Here is a 20,224-nt window from a genome sequence, read left to right as displayed (position 1 = left end):
ATGCGTGAAATTGCGGTGGAAATGGATTTATGCGCAAATATTGATACAGTATAATAGACTATACCTATCACGCGATGATATGTTGTTTGGTCCTCCCACTACGACCCTGGAAACTATGCAGTTTATTAGGTTACAGATCAAATAAATTATGATGAACTTTACAGTGTGGTAAAAGTGCACGTGATGAGCTTGATGCTCCTTTCCAATAAATATCAAGAGTCTTATTCTGGTGACATGTTAATGGTTGTGACTGCCGTTTGACAAATAAAAATAGTATGCTCTTATCCATAATAATCTCATCGCCTACCCGCACACATCTGTTGAGCAGTTGGCTAGAGCATGTGTCAAGACCAGAGTGGACACATGCTCCATATAACGCAAAAGTCTGCGTGTCAAAACCATCAGTAGAGTTGAAAATGCGATGGAAACCCATTTAACTTGTATTTTTCATTCGGTACATGGGAATTTAACCGCAAACGTTATATTGGTGTGCAGTATGTCATCCCGCACTGACTTTTAACTGCAATAACTCAATTTAATGTCGCCAATTAGACGAAAACCTAGCTACACAGAGAGAGAGACGCAGCAAAGAATATTTCAGGAGAATTGTTAGGCTATTTAATAAATAGCAGCTAAATACTCTACATAGACAATAGGCAACACTGCATAATGACGAAGGGGGGGGGGGGGGGGGGGGGGGGTGTGCCACGGTAATAATGGTATGGCCTCCAGGACACAAAGGATCTCACACCCCTGAGAAATCGGACATTACTGTTAAAAGAGTGTTACCTTTTTTTCTGGGCTCAGAGCCAGGTTTCTAGTCTATTGTGCTTTGGTTTTTCATTGTTGTACTTCATTGTTTGTAATGTTAAATCTTCTCATAATATCACTACAGGCCTACATGCAAAGCTACAGTTTCTTCCTAAAACCCTGATTATTTTCTCTTATGTACAGTTTGTTCACCCATAGCCACAGGAAATAGGGGTGCTTTAAACATGTTGTATTTCATTTCTTTTTTTAAAGTGTGCACTAGGCCTTTATTACTCGCGGAGATAAATACTAATCAGCAGAGCAAGGAGGAAAATATCCTCTCCTTCTCCTCCTCCCCCTCATCCTCTTGTCCTGCTTCTCTCTGATCCTCCTATCGTCCTCTCTCCTACTTCCTCCTCTCATCTCCTCCTGTCCTCCTCTCTCCTCGACCTTCATCCGCTCCTCACTACCCTCCTCCTGTCCTCCTCCTCCTCCACCTACCCCTTCTCCTCCTGTCCTCCTCCCCCCTCCTCTCCTCCACCTTCTGCTTTCCCTCTTCCTCCTCCAGCTCCTGTCCTTGAGGTGGACTTTGCTTATTTTTTCAATACGTGTCACTTTGAATGCATCATTGACTTCAGACAGTGGTATGCAAGTGCCTTTAAATGTGTATGTCCTATGTACATTTGAAGTCGGAAGTTTACATGCAGTGGGGCAAAAAAGTATTTAGTCAGCCACCAATTGTGCAAGTTCTCCCACTTAAAAAGATGAGAGGCCTGTAATTTTCATCATAGGTACACTTCAACTGTGACAGACAAAATGAGAGAAAAAAAATCCAGAAAATCACATTGTAGGATTTTTAATGAATTTATTTGCAAATTATGGTGGAAAATAAGTATTTGGTCACTTACAAACAAGCAAGATTTCTGGCTCTCACAGACCTGTAACTTCTTCTTTAAAAGGCTCCTCTGTCCTCCACTCGTTACCTGTATTAATGGAACCTGTTTGAACTTGTTATCAGTATAAAAGACACCTGTCCACAACCTCAAACAGTCACACTCCAAACTCCACTATGGCCAAGACCAAAGAGCTGTCAAAGGACACCAGAAACAAAATTGTAGACCTGCACCAGGCTGGGAAGACTGAATCTGCAATAGGTAAGCAGCTTGGTTTGAAGAAATCAACTGTGGGAGCAATTATTAGGAAATGGAAGACATACAAGACCACTGATAATCTCCCTCGATCTGGGGCTCCACGCAAGATCTCACCCCGTGGGGTCAAAATGATCACAAGAACGGTGAGCAAAAATCCCAGAACCACACGGGGGGACCTAGTGAATGACCTGCAGAGAGCTGGGACCAAAGTAACAAAGCCTACCATCAGTAACACACTACGCCGCCAGGGACTCAAATCCTGCAGTGCCAGACGTGTCCCCCTGCTTAAGCCAGTACATGTCCAGGCCCGTCTGAAGTTTGCTAGAGAGCATTTGGATGATCCAGAAGAAGATTGGGAGAATGTCATATGGTCAGATGAAACCAAAATAGAACTTTTTGGTAAAAACTCAACTCGTCGTGTTTGGAGAACAAAGAACACCATACCTACTGTGAAGCATGGGGGTGGAAACATCATTCTTTGGGGCTGTTTTTCTGCAAAGGGACCAGGACGACTGATCCGTGTAAAGGAAAGAATGAATGGGGCCATGTATCATGAGATTTTGAGTGAAAACCTCCTTCCATCAGCAAGGGCATTGAAGATGAAACGTGGCTGGGTCTTTCAGCATGACAATGATCCCAAACACACCGCCCGGGCAACGAAGGAGTGGCTTCGTAAGAAGCATTTCAAGGTCCTGGAGTGGCCTAACCAGTCTCCAGATCTCAACCCCATAGAAAATCTTTGGAGGGAGTTGAAAGTCCATGTTGCCCAGCAACAGCCCCAAAACATCACTGCTCTAGAGGAGATCTGCATTGGAAGAATGGGCCAAAATACCAGCAACAGTGTGTGAAAACCTTGTGAAGACTTACAGAAAACGTTTGACCTCTGTCATTGCCAACAAAGGGTATATAACAAAGTATTGAGATAAACTTTTGTTATTGACCAAATACTTATTTTCCACCATAATTTGCAAATAAATTCATAAAAAATCCTACAATGTGATTTTGTGGATTTTTTTTCTAATTTTGTCTGTCATAGTTGAAGTGTACCTATGATGAAAATGACAGGCCTCTCTCATCTTTTTAAGTTGGAGAACTTGCACAATTGGTGGCTGACTAAATACTTTTTTGCCCCACTGTACACCTTAGCCAAATACATTTAAACTTAGTTTTTCACAATTCCTGACATTTATTCCCTGTAAAAATCCCCTGTCTTAGGTCAGTTAGGATCACCACTTTATTTTAAGAATTTGAAAAGTCAGAATAATAGTAGAGAATGATTTATTTCAGCTTTTATTTCTTTCATCACATTCCCAGTCGGTCAGAAGTTTACATACACTCAATTAGTATTTGGTAGCATTGCCTTTAAATTGTTTAACTTGGGTCAAACGTTGCGGGCAGCCTTCCACAAGCTTCCCACAATAAGTGAATTTTGGCCCATTCCTCCTGACAGAGCTGGTGTAACTGAGTCAGGTTTGTAGGCCTCCTTGCTCGCACACGCTTTTTCAGTTCAAACCCACAAATTTTCCATAGGAGTGAGGTCAGGGCTTTGTGATTGCCACTCCAATACCTTGACTTTGTTGTCCTTAAGCCATTTTGCCACAACTTTGGAAGTAGGCTTGGGGTCATTGTCCATTTGGAAGACCCATTTGCAACCAAGCTTTAACTTCCTGACTGATGTCTTGAAATGTTGCTTCAATATATCCACATAATTTTCCTACCTCATGATGCCATCTATTTTGTGAAGTGCACGAGTCCCTCCTGCAGCAAAGCACCCCCACACCATGACACTGCCACCTCGTGCTTCAGGGTTGGGATGGTCTTCTTCGGCTTGCAAGCCTCCCCCTTTTTCCTCCAAACATAACAATGGTCATTATGGTCAAACAGTTCTATTTTAGTTTCATCAGACCAGAGGACATTTCTCCATTTGCAGTTGCAAACCATAGTCTGGCTTTTTATGGTGGTTTTGGAGCAGTGGCTTCTTCCTTGCTGAGCGGCCTTTAAGGTTATGTCGATATAGGACTCATTTTACTGTAGATATAGATACTTTTGTACCTGTTTCCAGCATCTTCACAACGTCTTTTGCTGTTGTTATGGGATTGATTTGCACTTTTCGCACCAAAGTACGTTCATCTCTAGGAAACAGAACGCATCTCCTTCCTGAGCGGTATGACGGCTGCGTTGTCCCATGGTGTTTATACTTGCATACTATTGTTTGTACAGAAGGTACCACGTTCTTCAGGGGGTTGGAAATTGCTCCCAAGGATGAACCAGACTTGTGGAGGTCTACAATTTTTTTTCTGAGGTCTTGCCTGATTTCTTTTGATTTTCCCATGATGTCAAGCAAACAGGCACTGAGTTCGAAGGTAGGCCTTGAAATACATCCACAGGTACACCTCCAATTGACTCAAATGATGTCAATTAGCCAATCAGAAGCTTCTAGCCATAACGTCGTTTTCTGGAATTTTCCAAGCTAAATGTCTAAATGTTAACCACCCATATAAGTCAGTGTATTTGTATATATGTTTTTATTTTTTATCTCACCTTTATTTAACCAGGCTAGTTGAGAACAAGTTCTCAATTGCAACTGCGACCTGGCCAAGATAAAGCAATGCAGTGTGACACAGACAACAACACAGACAATATACACAGATAATATTAACAGAACCTGCATATTACCACTGCAAGGTCATGAAGGTGCCAAAGCTCAACAGGAAAAATCATATCACTCGGGTAAAGGACCCCTTTCTCTTTTAATGGTCTAAACCTTTTACAATTATGACATAAGTTTGTTGGAGTCCATAGAGGTTTCTGACGTCTCTTCCCTTCTCTACTCCTTCTTTCTCTACCTCCCTCTCTCTCTGTCGGTCTTAGATGGAGCTGGCAATCGATCAACTGGACCTGGTCCATCACATGGTGGTCTATGGCTGCGTCTTGTCTGTAAACCAGACCTATGAGCAGAAATGCCACATGGGAGAAACAGCAGATGAATACATCTGTGTAGTCTGCCTGTAGTGTAGGAGGGGTGAGAGACTGCCCCCTTATGGAGACTTTAATACATAGTGGGGCAAAAAAAATATTTAGTCAGCCACCAATTGTGCAAGTTCTCCCAGAGTCAATGTGCGGGGGCACAGGTTAGTCGAGGTAATTGAGGTAATATGTACATGTAGGTAGCGGTAAAGTGACTATGCATAGATAATAAACAGAGAGTAACAGCAGCGTAAAAGAGGGTTTGGGGTTTTCGGGGGACAATGCAAATATTCCAGGGAGCCATTTGATTAGCTGTAGAGGAGTCTTATGGCTTGGGGGTAGAAGCTGTTAAGAAGTCTTTTGGACCTAGACTTGGCGCTCCGGTAGGGCCTTTTTAGTGCCTTCCTCTGACACCGCCTGGTATAGAGGTCCTGGATGGCAGGAAGCTTAGCCCCAGTGATGTACTAGGCCATACGCACTAACCTCCGTAGTGCATTGTGGTCGGAGGCCGAGCAGTTGCCATACCAGGCCGGGATGCAACCAGTCAGGATGCTCTCGATGGTGCAGCTGTAGAACCTTTTGAGGATCTGAGTACCCATGCCAATCTTCAGTCTCCTGAGGGGGAATAGGCTTTGACGTGCCCTCTTCATGACTGTCTTGGTGTGCTTGGACCATGATAGTTTGTTGGTGATGTGGACACCAAGGAACTTGAAGCTCTCAACCTGCTCCACTACAGCCATGTCAATGAGAATGAGGACATGCTCAGTCCTCCTTTTCCTGTAGTCCACAATCATCTCCTTTGTCTTTATCACGTTGAGGGAGAGGTTGTTATCCTGGCACCACACGGCCAGGTCTCTGACCTCCTCCCTATACGCTGTGTCGTTGGCAAACTTAATGTTCCTGGCCATGTAGTAATGGGTGAACAGGGAGTACAGGAGGGGACTGAGGGCGCACCCCTGAGGGGCCCCCGTGTGGAGGATCAGTGTGAAAGATGTGCTGTTACCTACCCTTACCACCTGGGGGTGACCCATCAGGAAGTCAAGGATCTAGTTGCAGATGGAGGTGTTTAGTCCCTGGGCCCTTAACTCTGAGATCCCTAAAGATTGGAAAGCTGCCGCAGTCATCCCCCTCTTCAAAGGGGGAGACAATCTAGACCCAAACTGCTTTCAGACTTATATCTATCCTACCCTGCCTTTCTAAAGTCTTCGAAAGCCAAGTTAACAAACAGATCACCTACCATTTCGAATAACACCGTACCTTTTCCGCTATGCAATCTGGTTTCCGAACTGGTCATGAGTGCACCTCAGCCACGCTCAAAGTCATAAACGATATCATAACCGCCATCGATAAAAGACAATACTGTGCAGCTGTCTTCATCAACCTGGCCAAGGCTTTCGACTCTGTCAATCACCTCATTCTTATCGGCAGACTCAACAGCCTTGGTTTCTCAAATGACTGCCTCGCCTGTTTCACCAACTACTTCTCAGATAGAGTTCAGTGTGTCAAATCGGAGGGCCTGTTGTCTGGACCTCTGGCAGTCTCTGTGGGGGTGCCACAGGGTTCAATTCTTGGGACGACTCTTTTCTCTGTATACGTCAATGATGTCGCTCTTGCTGCTAGTGATTCTCTGATCCAACTCTACGAAGACGACACCATTCTGTATACTTCTGGCCCTTCTTTGGACACTGTGTTAACTAACCTCCAAACGAGCTTCAATGCCATACAACACTACTTCCGTGGCCTCCAACTGCTCTTAAACGCTAGTAAAACCAAATGCATGCTTTTCAACCGTTTGCTGCCCGCACCCGCCCGCCTGACTAGCATCACTACTCTGGATGGTTCTGACAACTACAAATACCTAGGTGTCTGGTTAGACTGTAAACTCTCCTTCCAGACTCACATTAAGCATCTCCAATCCAAAATAAAATCTAGAATCGGCTTCCTATTTCGCAACAAACATCCTTCACTCATGCTGCCAAACATACCCTGGTAAAACTGACTATCCTATTGATCCTTGACTTCGGCAATGTCATTTACAAAATAGCCTCCAACACTCTACTCAGCAAATTGGATGTAGTCTATCACAGTGCCATCTGTTTTGTCACCAAATCCCCACCAATTCCACCTCCCACTTGGTGACGAACGCAGCTGTAATTTTTGTTTATGGTTTATGCAGCTTGTTGGCCATTAGCCAATCGGCATTTCTCAACGAGTTCAAAGCACAGGACTAAATTCAACTGTTAATTACGGCTTCACAACTGGTACATTCCCACCTCCCACTTGGTGACGAACGCAGCATAACCGGTCAACGTACACGTGACTTCTTTCTATACAGGAAGTGTTACATTATTTACATTCCCGAAAATACAGCAGGTGGTTTTGAAGGGGTTCCATGTCATGATTCTTAAAGACGTTCAAAAAAAATGATACTTTAGTGTTTACCCAGAGATGAACATAGTTTATTGGTCGTTCCTACATAAAGTAGAAGTCATCTTGTCTCGTAAGAGTTGGTATTACGCATTTTCTCTTTGGCTAAGTGTGGAAAGTCATACCGGAAGTTATGTAACATGTTTGAAAGGGACCAATCATCCAAATGAAATATAAATTATAGAGGTAAGTCAGCGAAATAAGTATTACATAGTTATGTAGTGGCTAAATAACATCAGTATATGTTGCAATTAGAACCATGTCTATTAGTACAGTTGCAGGTCGCTTAATGTAACTTGTTTTCGATGTGGCACATCGGCAAAAGACAGAGTACCGTATTGGTCAAATTTTCTCGTTGTTGGTCTCAAAACAGTAATAGGTGTTTGCGCGGTTCTTGCAATGTTATCTTCCTAAATTAATTGTGTTGCCTAAATATTCTGCACTTGTCACACGTTAGTCAATCCCCATATAATTGAGTTGTAGTTTCATAAATAGGCCTACTGCTGTCATGTTTCCCCGCTGTCTAAATAACCCTCGAATTCTATCCAGGGGGCCCATAGTAATACATTTCAACAATTAAGTGATACAATTTCAATGAGAGGCAGTACATTGCTTGTTTGTAAATAATAAATGCTCAGTTCTTCTGTTTTATTAATGTTTTCTAGTTGTTTTGATGGTCACTTCCCTGGGTCACCTGAAGACTGCTCTTTAAAGCATGGAAACGTTGTCCAGTCACAGTGCTTACCTTCTCCAGCAGTTACAGGAGCAGAGGATACAGGGGCTTCTCTGTGACTGCATGCTAGTAGTCAAAGGAGTATGCTTCAAAGCCCACAAAAATGTACTTGCTGCATTTAGTTCCTATTTCAGGTGTGTCATTAATAATAATCATCCACAAGTCATGTAGTGAATATATTCAAGAATATTGCCATACTAGATGAATACCTTGATTCTTAGGATTTTGTTTTTCCCTTACTACTGCTATTAAACAAAACAGACATGAAATGGAGATTCAACACGCTTTGTGTTCTCATATTATAGCCTGATAGAGCTCTACCGGGATAAATTAGCAATGTGTCGACATTGTAAAATAACCTTTTAACTTTTGTGCCAGCAGGTCTTTGTTCCAAAATTCGCCAAGTCAAAAAAATGACGTTTTTCAACTGGTCATTCAGGACGTGGGAGGTATAGGCCAGATACTGGACTACATGTACACTTCCCATCTAGATGTCAACCAGGACAATGTACAAGCACTGTTGGACATCGCCCAGTGCTTACAGGTCCCAAATGTACAGAGCATGTGCAACACTTTCCTGAAACCCAGCGCGCCTGCCGTGGAGGCCCCTTCTTTCTCATTGTCTGGTGTCTTGACCTCGGAACACGACTACCTCCTCGGGACAGGCCTTGCCCAAGACGTGGACCTTCCTTGCCCTTCTTCGGTAGGCCAGAGGTCTGCCTTTGGCAGTGGGGCACCAATGTCCCATGGTGGGAACGCTACCTCTGAGACTACAGCCATTACCCAGCCAGTCCCAGAGAAGCAGCTAGTACACGGCTACAAGCTACGCAACTTCTACAGCAAGCAGTACTTCAAGCAGAGTGCTGCTGCTGAGACTAGCAATGCAGCATTAAACCAAGGCCCAAGCCCCCTGGTGCTGGTTGAAGAGCAGCAGTTCCAATTTGGGGTCACACAACCATGCGCGAATGCCCCTGTATGTTCAGGCAATGCGATTCAGTCAAACCCACCCTGTCTGCAGGCTATACCAGCTGAGAAGGAGTTTGGTTCAACGTTGCCTGCTGAAGACTTGTCAACCACAGCCAACCCAGGAGGAAAAATCTCCCCTGTCAACAAGCACATGCGGCCAAAGAAAGCCGTCTACCTGAAGAAATACAACTACCTGCGCCCTCAGAAGGCTCTAGAAGAGATGTGCCTGGAGCAGAGCAGCGAACCAGTCAACCACTGCACAAAGGAGACTCACCAAGAGGAGGTAGTGGTCCAGAGTGAGATACCTGAAGCTCCCGTAGACTGCCTACCTCCCATAGACTGCCTGGCCAGAGACAGGGAAGAGGTGTTGGAGACCGCAATGGATTCTCAACTTCCTAGTCCACCTCCTCTTGACCAAGAGGAGGAACCGGACCCACCAACCATCAGTGATCCAACAGAACCAACTGGGCATAAGGTGCAGTACTGCTGTGAGATGTGCGGGAAGACTTTTAAACACCCAAGCAACCTGGAACTTCACAAGCGCTCACACACTGGTAGTTTGTTAATTTCACTATTGTGTCATTACTGATTTTTGGAGCTTTAAAATGTGTGGAAAAAATGCACAAAAAAGTTGTATGCTGACTTTTTGTAAGGTGAAAAAAAAATATATATCTTTTTTTCTCACAGGGGAGAAACCATTCCAGTGTAATGTTTGTAGGAAAAACTTTTCACAGGTAAAGGTGCACAGTTATCCTTTGTTTAATCAATTTATGAAAGTAATTTAGTGTGTCCACTAGGCAAATAGGGAGGTTTACATGAACACAGTTTTTTTTTTGACAGGCAGGTAATTTGCAGACCCATTTACGACGCCATTCTGGAGAAAAACCTTACATTTGTGAACTCTGTGGGAAAAGGTAAACACTTATTTTTTTTTACAATTTAGAAAAGTTTTCCATATTGGGTCATCTGTCACCATACTGCTAGAATGGACAGCTCTAAATCAGTTGTCTCCAACTCTGGTCCTGGTCAGTTACTTGGTGGGCAGGCTTTTGATCTAGCCTAGCAGTTGTAGACCCTTGTCCTAGATAGCACTGTGAAGGGCACTACATATACATAACACATTTACAAACAATACATTAGACCTTCATAAGCAGTAACAACAATCATGAATCTGCATGTGCCACAGCCGTCTAGATAACAATGGATGTGAGTCATAACATTGACTCAGCCATCTAATGAGGTGTATTTGTGTTATGCTGACTACTTCTCCTTCCCTCACTGTGGCATCTCCCAGCTTTGCTGCCTCGGGGGATGTTCAGCGTCACATTGTGATCCACACGGGAGAGCGGCCACACCTGTGTGACATATGTGGACGCGGTGAGTGCTACAACCAACAAATGACTTATCCCAGTATGGATTACTGGCACAATATAAACATCGATTCTTAGATGTTACAGTGTTCCTATGTGCGTTTTAAGGTGGGCGGTATATAATGTTTGAGAAATCAAACATCAATAATAATTCTAACATTCTCATAACATTACAAGGCCTGCTATATATAAGCATTTAAAAATGTAAAGAAACAACAATTAAACGTGTTTATAATAGTGATGGAAAGTTTGGCTCGTTTTACTTATCTTTTCGACTCGTTCAGTCATAAGAACAAATCTTTAGACTCATTTTGTTCATTTGAGTCAATAATGGCCAGAGCACGGTGGACCCCCTACTGGCGGAAGATGAACTGAAAACTGAAAACTCATGACTGTCTCATTCACATGTGTGGGGGCATATTTCTGCATTACCAAATGAGGAGAGTTAAACTTCACACACCAGTCAGAGTTATACTTAAACAACATCTTTAATAATAAGAGTTTGCAATAGCAATTTTTGACTTTCAATGATGCACTATCTCTAATGAACCATTGAAAAGTACCAACATAAAAGTACAAATATATTTTATAGCCAAGATCCACCCCTCAATTTACATGACGAACCACAGATCTTAGGAACAGTTCACAAAGGTTAAGATTTGTATGAAAGATATCTATAAAACATAGCAGACAGTTACTGCTGTGTCAACAGTTTTCATTGTAAAGACCAGTGTCTGGCCCTCCTACTCCAAACTAGAACCCTCTCTCCCTGGTACAGCATAGAACAGAACCATTAGCTCATGTTCTCTGGAATGCTCTTTAGGTTTTATCACCCAAAGACATCGTAAATCTTCTCTGTCAGTGCTATCTCAGAGGCCCATCCTCAGTGGAACCCACACACAATAGTTAACAGAATATTCTATTCTGTTGAATAAAACAACCATTATAATGCAATACAAGCATTATAACATAATCTTGCAATTTTCCACGACACATGTCGTTCACCATAGCGGGCTTAGCGTAATTTGTGACTGAGACTTATACATGTGTGCTTTAAACAATATACATTTGTTGATTGCTAGGCATACAAATACGATTATTTATTGATATATTTGAAACAAGGTCTAGTTGTGGCAACAACCGGACTAGATTGTGAACGACTCTTGGCGGAATGTATTGCGTGACTGCCGTGAGGCTCAAGCACAATGTCGCTTGCAAACTGCACCTCCCGAACACATTTTTTTCTCGAGTTTGAATTTGTTGACCAGGGGCTGTGTATGTTTTGGTTCTACAAAGCTGTGTCCATCATAAAATTCAATACTAAATTAATTGCATTCATTCGTGCACCATGCAATCTATTATCAGTTCTAAACATGTATTTTTCTTCTCAGTGCTCATGATGTATTTTCCTGCATGCATATATGACAGACAGTTGGTGGTCGGAGCACGTCTCTGGAGCCGCTGAGCTGGAGGAGCGTGTATTAATCCTGCTGAAAGACTCATTGCTACCAGCACTAGCAGGTCAAATGAACGACTAAAACGAATGAGTCACTCAGAAAAACAAATCATGACTCTCGAGTCAGTTACAAGAGTCGTTCAAAAAGGACAAATTGTTTGCAAACGGCACATCACTAGTTTTATAAACATGCATTTATTAAGGATGATTCATGTCGATCTCCTATCTATCCATTATTATTAAGTGTTATTAAGTTCTCATTGAATGCATGTTGTATCCTTCCTTACTCAGGTTTCAGCAACATCAGCAACCTGAAGGAGCACAAGAAGACTCACACTACAGACAGAGAGTTCACCTGTGACCAGTGTGGCAAGTCCTTCAACATGCACAGGAAACTGCTGAAGCACAAGATCAGACACTCCGGGGAGAAACCGCACACCTGCCAGACTTGTGGTGCGTATCAACCTGTATTAGGACAGCCTCTGAGGGGACAGACCCTGAGGCTGTCTGAATATGGATACTGTATTTTATAGATAGACATGAAGACCACAAGAAAAGATTGGTAGAAAAAAAGTGTCTCTGAATGTAGTTTTCCAAATTCAGGCAACAGTATATTTTTCTGCATGAAGGCAGTTGTTGAGAGCACATATCAATGGATGGTTGATTGTGTTGGTTGGGTACATATCATGATAACTCATATCAAACCGTACCACAGGGAAGAGCTTTGCTGGGTCGGGCGACCTGCGTCGCCATGTGAGAACGCACACGGGGGAGAGACCCTACCTCTGCAACACCTGCGGCAAGAGCTTCACCCGCTCGGCTGTCCTGAGGAGACACTGCAGCATGCACTGCAAGGCCACGCCTGACGACTCCAGCCCTGACGTAGAGGACCCAGAGCAGCCTGGCAGTAGCAGTACTGATGGAGGAGGAGGAGGCCCATTCCACAAGACTGTCAGCCACAGTAAAGCACCTGAGCCCAGGCAACCACCACCAACCTCCAATACTGTGATGGAGCTCGATAAGCCTTCGCCCCCACCAGCACATACAGAAGCCCCGTCGACTAGCATCCACCTCAGCCCGTCTACCTCAACGTCCTTCCCCGAGCTGCGCTCCATCGTGCCCCAGCACCTCGCCATCGTGCCCCAGCACCTCCTCCCCTCCACCCCCTCCCAGCAGCAGGAGAAGTGCCCTCCTCTAGCAGACTCCCTGAAACTGGGCAAAACTCACCTACCTCAAGAGGCCCTTGTGTTTGGCCCATATGTGGAGAATGGGCCGGTGGGTGTGGAGATACAACAGCAGGGGTCTGGGGCCTCGGTGGTTGCCCGGCCGTACCTCTCAGCCCCAGACAGTTACTGTGGGACCCTCCCAGGGGCTAGCCGCCCCAGTGGTACCCCCTACAGGGCAAGTGAGGGACCCTTCTTTTCCAGTGTAACACTATGGGGGCTGGCCATGAAAACACTGCAGAATGACAATGACCTGGAGCAGTGAAAGCTGGAGCAAGTAGTGTGTCTAATGTGGCTTCCTTTCCTCGTCTCGTCTCCATTGTCAGGACTGATTTGAAGACACTGTTGTAGGGCAAATCCACATGATGATACCTACTGGTGATCATCATTCATCTGTTCAGTTCTTTCACATCATTGTAGATGAAGGGAAGGAGATGAGGAAAGGAGGTCACTTTAGTCTATTCAGAACTAGCCATAGAGTTCCCTTATGAAGGAAGACTGCTTAGCACTATGATATTATCTAACTTCAATGAATAGAATATAACACTCAGGTATTTCCTTTTATAGGATATTGTTTTTAGAACAATGTGTTATAAAGATGGCAAAAAAGGTATATTCTTTCTGGATAAGTATGCACTGTTTTGAAATAAAAGATGCCAAAAATATAGTTTTTTAGTTTAAAATATATTGTATTTTCATGCAGTAATGTTACAATGGTGTATTGTGTAAGCCTGCTCTGTCAACCACACAACATAGAGGAAATGTATTTCTGGTTCATTATGGCTTCAATAAATGTCTCCTTTAGTGGCTCCAAGCCAGTGGCTAAGTTCTCTCTTCAGAACAGGGATTTAGTCTGCAGTCTGAGTGCTCTGACCTCCTCCACGAAGACCCAAACATTAGGCATGAACATGAAGTCATGAGAATGATCACGGCTAAGGTCTATGGATTGAGAATAGGCACAGACAATGTTGCAGCAGTGCATAGAATATATCAAAAAGTCAGATAAATATTGCTATAATCTTGTAATATTTACTATAAATTCACAATCGAAAATTTCACGGTAAAGTGGAATGGGAACAATAGCAAAGCATAGCAAAATGTCTATCGGAAGGCCTTCCCGCAGCCACTGCCCTAAAACAGGTTCATGTGAGCTGGGCACGGTGCTGTTCAGTGGCTATGGAGCTGAAATTGGAGATCAGTCCTCCACTTCGCGTTGATCGCAGTACTGTTTTTGGTGCGCCAGTTTTATGACACAGTAAGGACTACATTTCTCAAACTAATCACAACTATTCATTTTTGGGGTGAAGAACTATAGCTAATTGTAACTAAACACGGCCACCTACACATTATGATAAAGTTGCTTATTTCCATAACTAACAGGAGTAATGTTTGTATAATTCTAAATAGTGTTTAATAGACTAACCCTAAAAAAGTCCCAATAGGGGAAAAAAAGCAATCCAAATTGGTGAGAAGGGGTGCACAAATAACACAACATATTGGTTTTGTTAATGTAGCAATTTTCTTTCCCTGGACCTGCTCTCAAGGGTTCATGTCTTGTGTTGCCTATGTATGGGATGTAATGTTGTTACATCACTTACGCTGCCAACAGCAGCATCCATAGCTCGAAGAGACCGCCTTTTGAGAAGCATCAACGAGAGCTTGGCCATATTGTGCATCCAGTTTGTCGTAAATCGTCTGCGTCACACCTACACCGGCGTTCTCAGTTAAAGCAATAAAATAGGACAACAAAATAAACACGGACTACAAGTAAAAACGTTAACAGGTAAATGCTGATGTATTAGTCAATACCATATACAGGTTTATCGTTCGTATCATTAAAATTGTGCTTATTGCAACCGTAACATTCATAGGATACAATGGATGTGTTATTCTCGAGCCCTCCTTCGTGTATTTTTATGAAATTAACGAAAATAATCCACCTTGCATACAGTATATTTTATCAATTGCAATGTGATATGTAGGTGTGATTTTGCCTAATCTCACGAGTGATTCGCTACGTTAAAATAAAATGAAAACAATCACATGCCATTCAATTTTGACGACGCATACATGTATTTCTCAGACAATCACTGAACGATTTGTATCTCTCCGAACAGGTTATACATTTACAGCCTTTAGTCTGGGAAAATGGTTCAATTGGGGAATAATTTCAGTGACAAAAACAACGCCAAAGCAGTCTCAGAAGATGGATTCGACACCATTCCCCTTATAACACCCTTAGATGCCAGTCAACTGCAGTTCCCTGCACTCGACAGGGTAAGATTTATTCAAGTAACTTGAATGCCTATTGATGCAATATATCTACGCTACCCATCGTCAAATGTTTTCATGGGGTCCGTTTTCTTTATAGTCTGAAATAATATGAATGTGGTCAAATAAGGACCCAATGGAAATAAACGTGTCTAGAGATAATATAATCACTGTTTGGTCAATAGCCTCAAATAAACATATATAAACCTATTCTTCATTACACACATGAAGGAAATAGCCCACAATTTATTCCACATGAATAAACACCTTCATGCAGGCCTATGAGCTTCATTGTTTATACATCTTGGTATTTTTCTTGTGTTTCAGGTGGTGGTAAAGACCAAAACAGACTATGATGGGGGGAACAAGAAGAGCAGGCTGCGGTCCCCAAAAATAGCAGAATTCTCAATAAGCATAATCGAAGGGGTATCTGAACGACTCAAAGTAAGACATGTTACATTCTTCTTCTTCACCCCAACCTCTTGATTATTTCAACTGCTGCTGTAACAGTATAACTTTAGTACGTCCCCTCGCCCCGACACCGGCGCGAACCAGGGACCCTCTGCACACATCAACAACTGACACCCACGAAGCGTCGTTACCCATCGCTCCACAAAGGCCGCGGCTCTTGCAGAGCAAGGGGCAACACTACATCTAGGTTTCAGAGCAAGTGACGTAACTGATTGAAAACGCTACTAGCGCGTACCCGCTAACTAGCTAGCCATTTCACATCCGTTACACTGCCATGGCAATGGCCTTTTTACTGGTTTTGTTACACTCAGTACACTCAGGCAAATTTTTATATTTTTTCACTAATTGGTCTTTTGACCAATCAGATCAGCTCTGTAAAAGAGCTGATGTGGAAAGATCTGATGTGATTGGTCAAAAGACCAATTTAGTAGTGGAAAAGACCAATTTAGTTTAAAAAAAAACGAATTGGGCTGCCTGTCTAAACACAACCATAGAGGTCTTTGAGAAGCAAATTATTCGATTGCTACAGATCATCATCTTAAAAAGCCATATCTGCTCTGATTTGCAAGCTATCAAAGTGTGGGCCATCAACATCAATGGAGCAAATGCATCCCATGACATTCCATAGCACGTGATTTCTATATCTGTAGTGCTCTTCGTGGTATTTCCCAGCTTAATAAGGCATAATCTGTTATCACTTGTAAGACATGTACTTTGCTGTAGGCAACATGCACTGTAGATGAAAGGGACATTCATTACATGGGTTCTTCTCTGGCGCCAAGACTGGTTTTGCATAGCATCCCCTCATTTACATTTTTTTAATGATTTTTGCAAGATGTTTCTAACTCTGAGAAATAGGACATCTATAACCTGGAAATCAGAAGAACTCTTATTAAACCTCTGTGAAATAAAATTATTGATATAATTCACTATGTTTTGTCCCCCAACCAAGACAAGATCAGGTTCTATATTCATAAAGTGTCTGAGAGTAGGAGAGCTGATCTAGGACCAGTTTTGCATTTGGTTATATTGATCCTAGATCAGCACGGCTACTCTGAGACTTTTAATGAATATGGCCCAGGCCTCATCACTGAGTGATTTCTCCAACACCTCTCTCCCACTCCCCGCCTCCTCAGTTCCTCAAAGCGCCAGTAGTCATTGCGTAACACCCTAGCGATGTCAGTGCAATGTTCTTGTGCAGACTCTTTTAAAGACGTCATGTTTCTCACTCTGTTCAGTTTAATATCCAATTCATATTCCCTAATCAAACCCTAAGCCACGTCTTGATGAGCTCTCGTAGATCTGAACAATAGAATAGGTGCAATAAGCAATATGGTAATAACTCCACCTAGCCTTCTGGCCCTGTATCCATAAAGCGCCACAGATTAGTATCTAGGGGCTTAGGCACCTTCAGTAACCCAGAGGTGATGTTTGTCTCTCTCGTCTTCCCAGGTCACTCTGCTGGTGATTTGTGCTTTGGCGTTTCTGGTTTGCGTGGTGTTTCTGGTGGTCTATAAAGTCTACCAGTATGAGCAGCCCTGTCCAGAGGGCTTCATGTATGTGGTAAGCAACTAAGCATGCCTCTTTTTTTTCTCTTAAGTATTCAAGGTACCAATGAAGACCGACATCTTTAAGAAATCCACTAATCATATCAATGGCAGCATACAATTGCATCTGCAAGATAGAACTTGCTGTGATAAATCAATTCTCTTTTCTCTCTCTGTTATTGGCAACTTGATGTTTGGTAATTTTGGAAATGACAGGTTTTCACAGGCACTTCCTAGACTCCAAGTTTTGCTTCTCTTGTCCACATTTCTATAGTTATTCCCTTTGTTCCTCTGTTATAAATCTCTCTCCCTCTCTTTCCCTGTCTTGCAGCAAGGTCGGTGCATGCCGACGGGGATGTACGGTTACTACCCTCCTGGCGGGCGCGGGCGTCTCTTCACCATCATCAACCACTACAACATGGCCAAGCAGACCATCACCCGGTCCGTGTCCCCGTGGATGACCGTCATGTCCGAGGAGAAGGTCACCCAGCAAGAGACAGAGACCCACCAGAAGCTGGCCTAACGCACTGGGCTGTATTCAGAGGTGAAACGTTAAGAATGTTACAAATAGAACTACAATAAATAGAGCTGACCTGATGCCTAATTCAACATGAGCGATAATCACATCTGTTCTACAAAATGTATTTCTATCTGAGCGTTTTGTAACGTTGCACCCTTCTGAACAGACCCTAGGATCACCATCCAGCCGTGTGAAAAATAGTATACACGGTGCCGTTCAAGCAAACCCGAAATCTGGAAAAACATTCTTTAGCTAAAATGGTTCTTCTTGAGCTACGCCAGTTTTAAATGATATGATATAACTGCAATGTATCAGGCATAATGTGTTTTAATCTGTGAAATTATTTGACAAATGCATTTGTGTAAGCACAGACAGGAACTGCGGTTGGATGGGTATCTGGTTTGTTTGAATACATACACAAACAAGTCTTGCCACACAGACACTTGTTGACAAAACATCTTTGTACATAAACATAATGGGGAATAAAATCTCACTTCAGTACCCCAAATATAAACTGACTGAACCATTCTAGTGTCTGCGTAGCTGGTTTAAACACATGCACGGTTCATTTTTTTAGGCTTCTGCATTTCACACAACCATACTTTGTCTTTATTACTACAAAAAAACATTTGAATTACTGTCAGAGCATGTGCCATTTAACCATTGAGATCCAGCTAAAAAGGATAACTTTTTGGTCCTCCTAGACTGTTTTGCCTCTCCCATTTGTGGATGAATGGGTGTGTGACTCACTTGAAGATGCATTTTAAATGACTCCTCCATTTGTGTAGAGGACCTTTTTAATTCTGACTCTTGTCCAATAGGAAAAAAGGGCGGTACTAACTAAACTAGTCCAATAAGAAATGCCCATTTTTGTTTTCCATTTCAAAACACCTGAATACGACACAGGTAAGATGCTCATTATATTTATCCTGCATAATTGAACCCTCTGTAGTTTATCCGTCTCCACATACAGCACTTAGAGCTCGTCTTTATTGGGAACTACACTCTATTTGGTCAGGCACTATGTCAATGCCTTCATAAAGCATGGGAATGCTTATTGTCACTGCATAGCATATTGTGTTTTCTTCTCGTTGATATTGAACATTTTTTTTGCATTACTATTGAATGTAAACGTGTAATGACAGTATCTTTAGTAGCTTTTTTTTCAACATATGTATTTTAAGAGTAATGCCTTCTGTTCTCACAGATTTTTTTATACAATGATGTAAACAGAAGTACATTTGATGCTTTTTTTGGGGGGGACATATGAGTAATAGGCTTTGAGCTGGAAACCAATGTAAACAAACATCTATTAAAATGCACACATTCCAAAAACGTTTGAGTAATCGATCATATCTCAAGATGAAGTTCATTCATGTATTTACGAGCATGGTGTAATAATGCTTAATCTTGTATCAGTTCAATTCAGTGTTCAATTCCCTTAAAATAAAGGAAATCATGGCTTTTAACAGTATTTTCCCCAGGGCCTTGATCAAAGTGAGATATTGGAGTGATATAATCCTTTTGCTGGGATATAGGATCATCCAAATGAACAGATTTTCAGAAGCATAAATCTGAGAATGAAATCTCTAAAGCTCATTGTTCCAAAGGCCATTTTCTGGATGGGGGTTCATGCCGTTGGCCCAGAGTTCTACATCTGGATACTGTTGGTTTGTCATACACTAGACTGGAGAATTGCTATAGTACAATTTGTATAATATACAGGTAACTGCCAAAGTAATGTAAACACTTGAGTAAATGAGGGATACAACGTGTATTGAAAGCAGGTGCTTCCACACAGGTGTGGTTCCCTAGTTAATTAAGCAATTGACATCCCATCATGCTTAGGGTCATGTATACAAATGCTGGACAGGCCATTATTTTGGCTACCATGGCTATGCCCCCATAGGATCACAATGACCCATCCACAGGGCACAAGTGGTCACTGAATGGTTTGATGAGCTTAAAAACGATGTAAACCATATGCCATGGCCATCTCAGTCACCAGATCGCAACCCTTTGGAACATTTATGGGACATTCTGGAGTGGCGCCTGAGACAGCCTTTCCCACCACCATCAACAAAACACCAAATAATGGAATTTCTCGTGGAAGAATGGTTTCGCACAGTGGTGTGTATTTGTGGATGCCAAGCTTCCCACAAAAATGTACCCCCCAAATATTTATTTTGTCTCTGTGTTTCATAATTTTCCTTCAATTCGCAAGAGGCTGATGACTATCTCACAGGAGAACATCAGAGCGAGCGAAACAGTGCCCCTCTGTCTCTACGTGTAGGCCATCTATCTGATACTGTCTGGTCCAAATGAGTATGACATTGTTGCCGCCCGTAGCATTGAATGCAATCAGTATCACG

At 42.7% G+C, this 20,224-nt stretch overlaps 2 protein-coding genes across 3 annotated transcripts; both read left to right on the top strand.

Annotated features, from left to right (window-relative positions):
• The first annotated feature begins 7,214 nt into the window (after positions 1-7,214).
• Positions 7,215-13,857, top strand: zbtb49 (zinc finger and BTB domain containing 49). 2 transcript variants are annotated; one of them, XM_055868710.1, is made up of 9 exons: positions 7,215-7,481; positions 7,961-8,162; positions 8,410-9,548; positions 9,682-9,728; positions 9,835-9,908; positions 10,289-10,371; positions 11,793-11,885; positions 12,112-12,273; positions 12,536-13,857. In XM_055868710.1, exons 2-9 carry the CDS (start codon positions 8,011-8,013, stop codon positions 13,306-13,308), a joined length of 2,523 nt encoding a protein of 840 aa, XP_055724685.1. In that variant the 5' UTR covers positions 7,215-7,481; positions 7,961-8,010; the 3' UTR covers positions 13,309-13,857. The 2 variants fall into 2 exon arrangements, with proteins under 2 accessions (XP_055724685.1, XP_055724686.1); XM_055868711.1 differs by lacking the exon at positions 11,793-11,885.
• A 788-nt stretch (positions 13,858-14,645) lies between these two features.
• Positions 14,646-19,187, top strand: LOC129815196 (neuronal vesicle trafficking-associated protein 1-like). The gene is made up of 5 exons (XM_055868709.1): positions 14,646-14,826; positions 15,161-15,320; positions 15,642-15,758; positions 17,238-17,348; positions 17,664-19,187. The coding sequence occupies exons 2-5, from the start codon at positions 15,192-15,194 to the stop codon at positions 17,853-17,855; spliced, it is 549 nt and encodes a 182-aa protein (XP_055724684.1). The 5' UTR covers positions 14,646-14,826; positions 15,161-15,191; the 3' UTR covers positions 17,856-19,187.
• The last annotated feature ends 1,037 nt before the right edge of the window (positions 19,188-20,224 follow it).

The sequence above is a fragment of the Salvelinus fontinalis genome, chromosome 18 (genome assembly GCF_029448725.1).
Source record: "Salvelinus fontinalis isolate EN_2023a chromosome 18, ASM2944872v1, whole genome shotgun sequence".
In the NCBI taxonomy this organism is placed as follows: domain Eukaryota; kingdom Metazoa; phylum Chordata; class Actinopteri; order Salmoniformes; family Salmonidae; genus Salvelinus; species Salvelinus fontinalis.
This window is presented reverse-complemented; position numbering and strand designations above follow the sequence as displayed.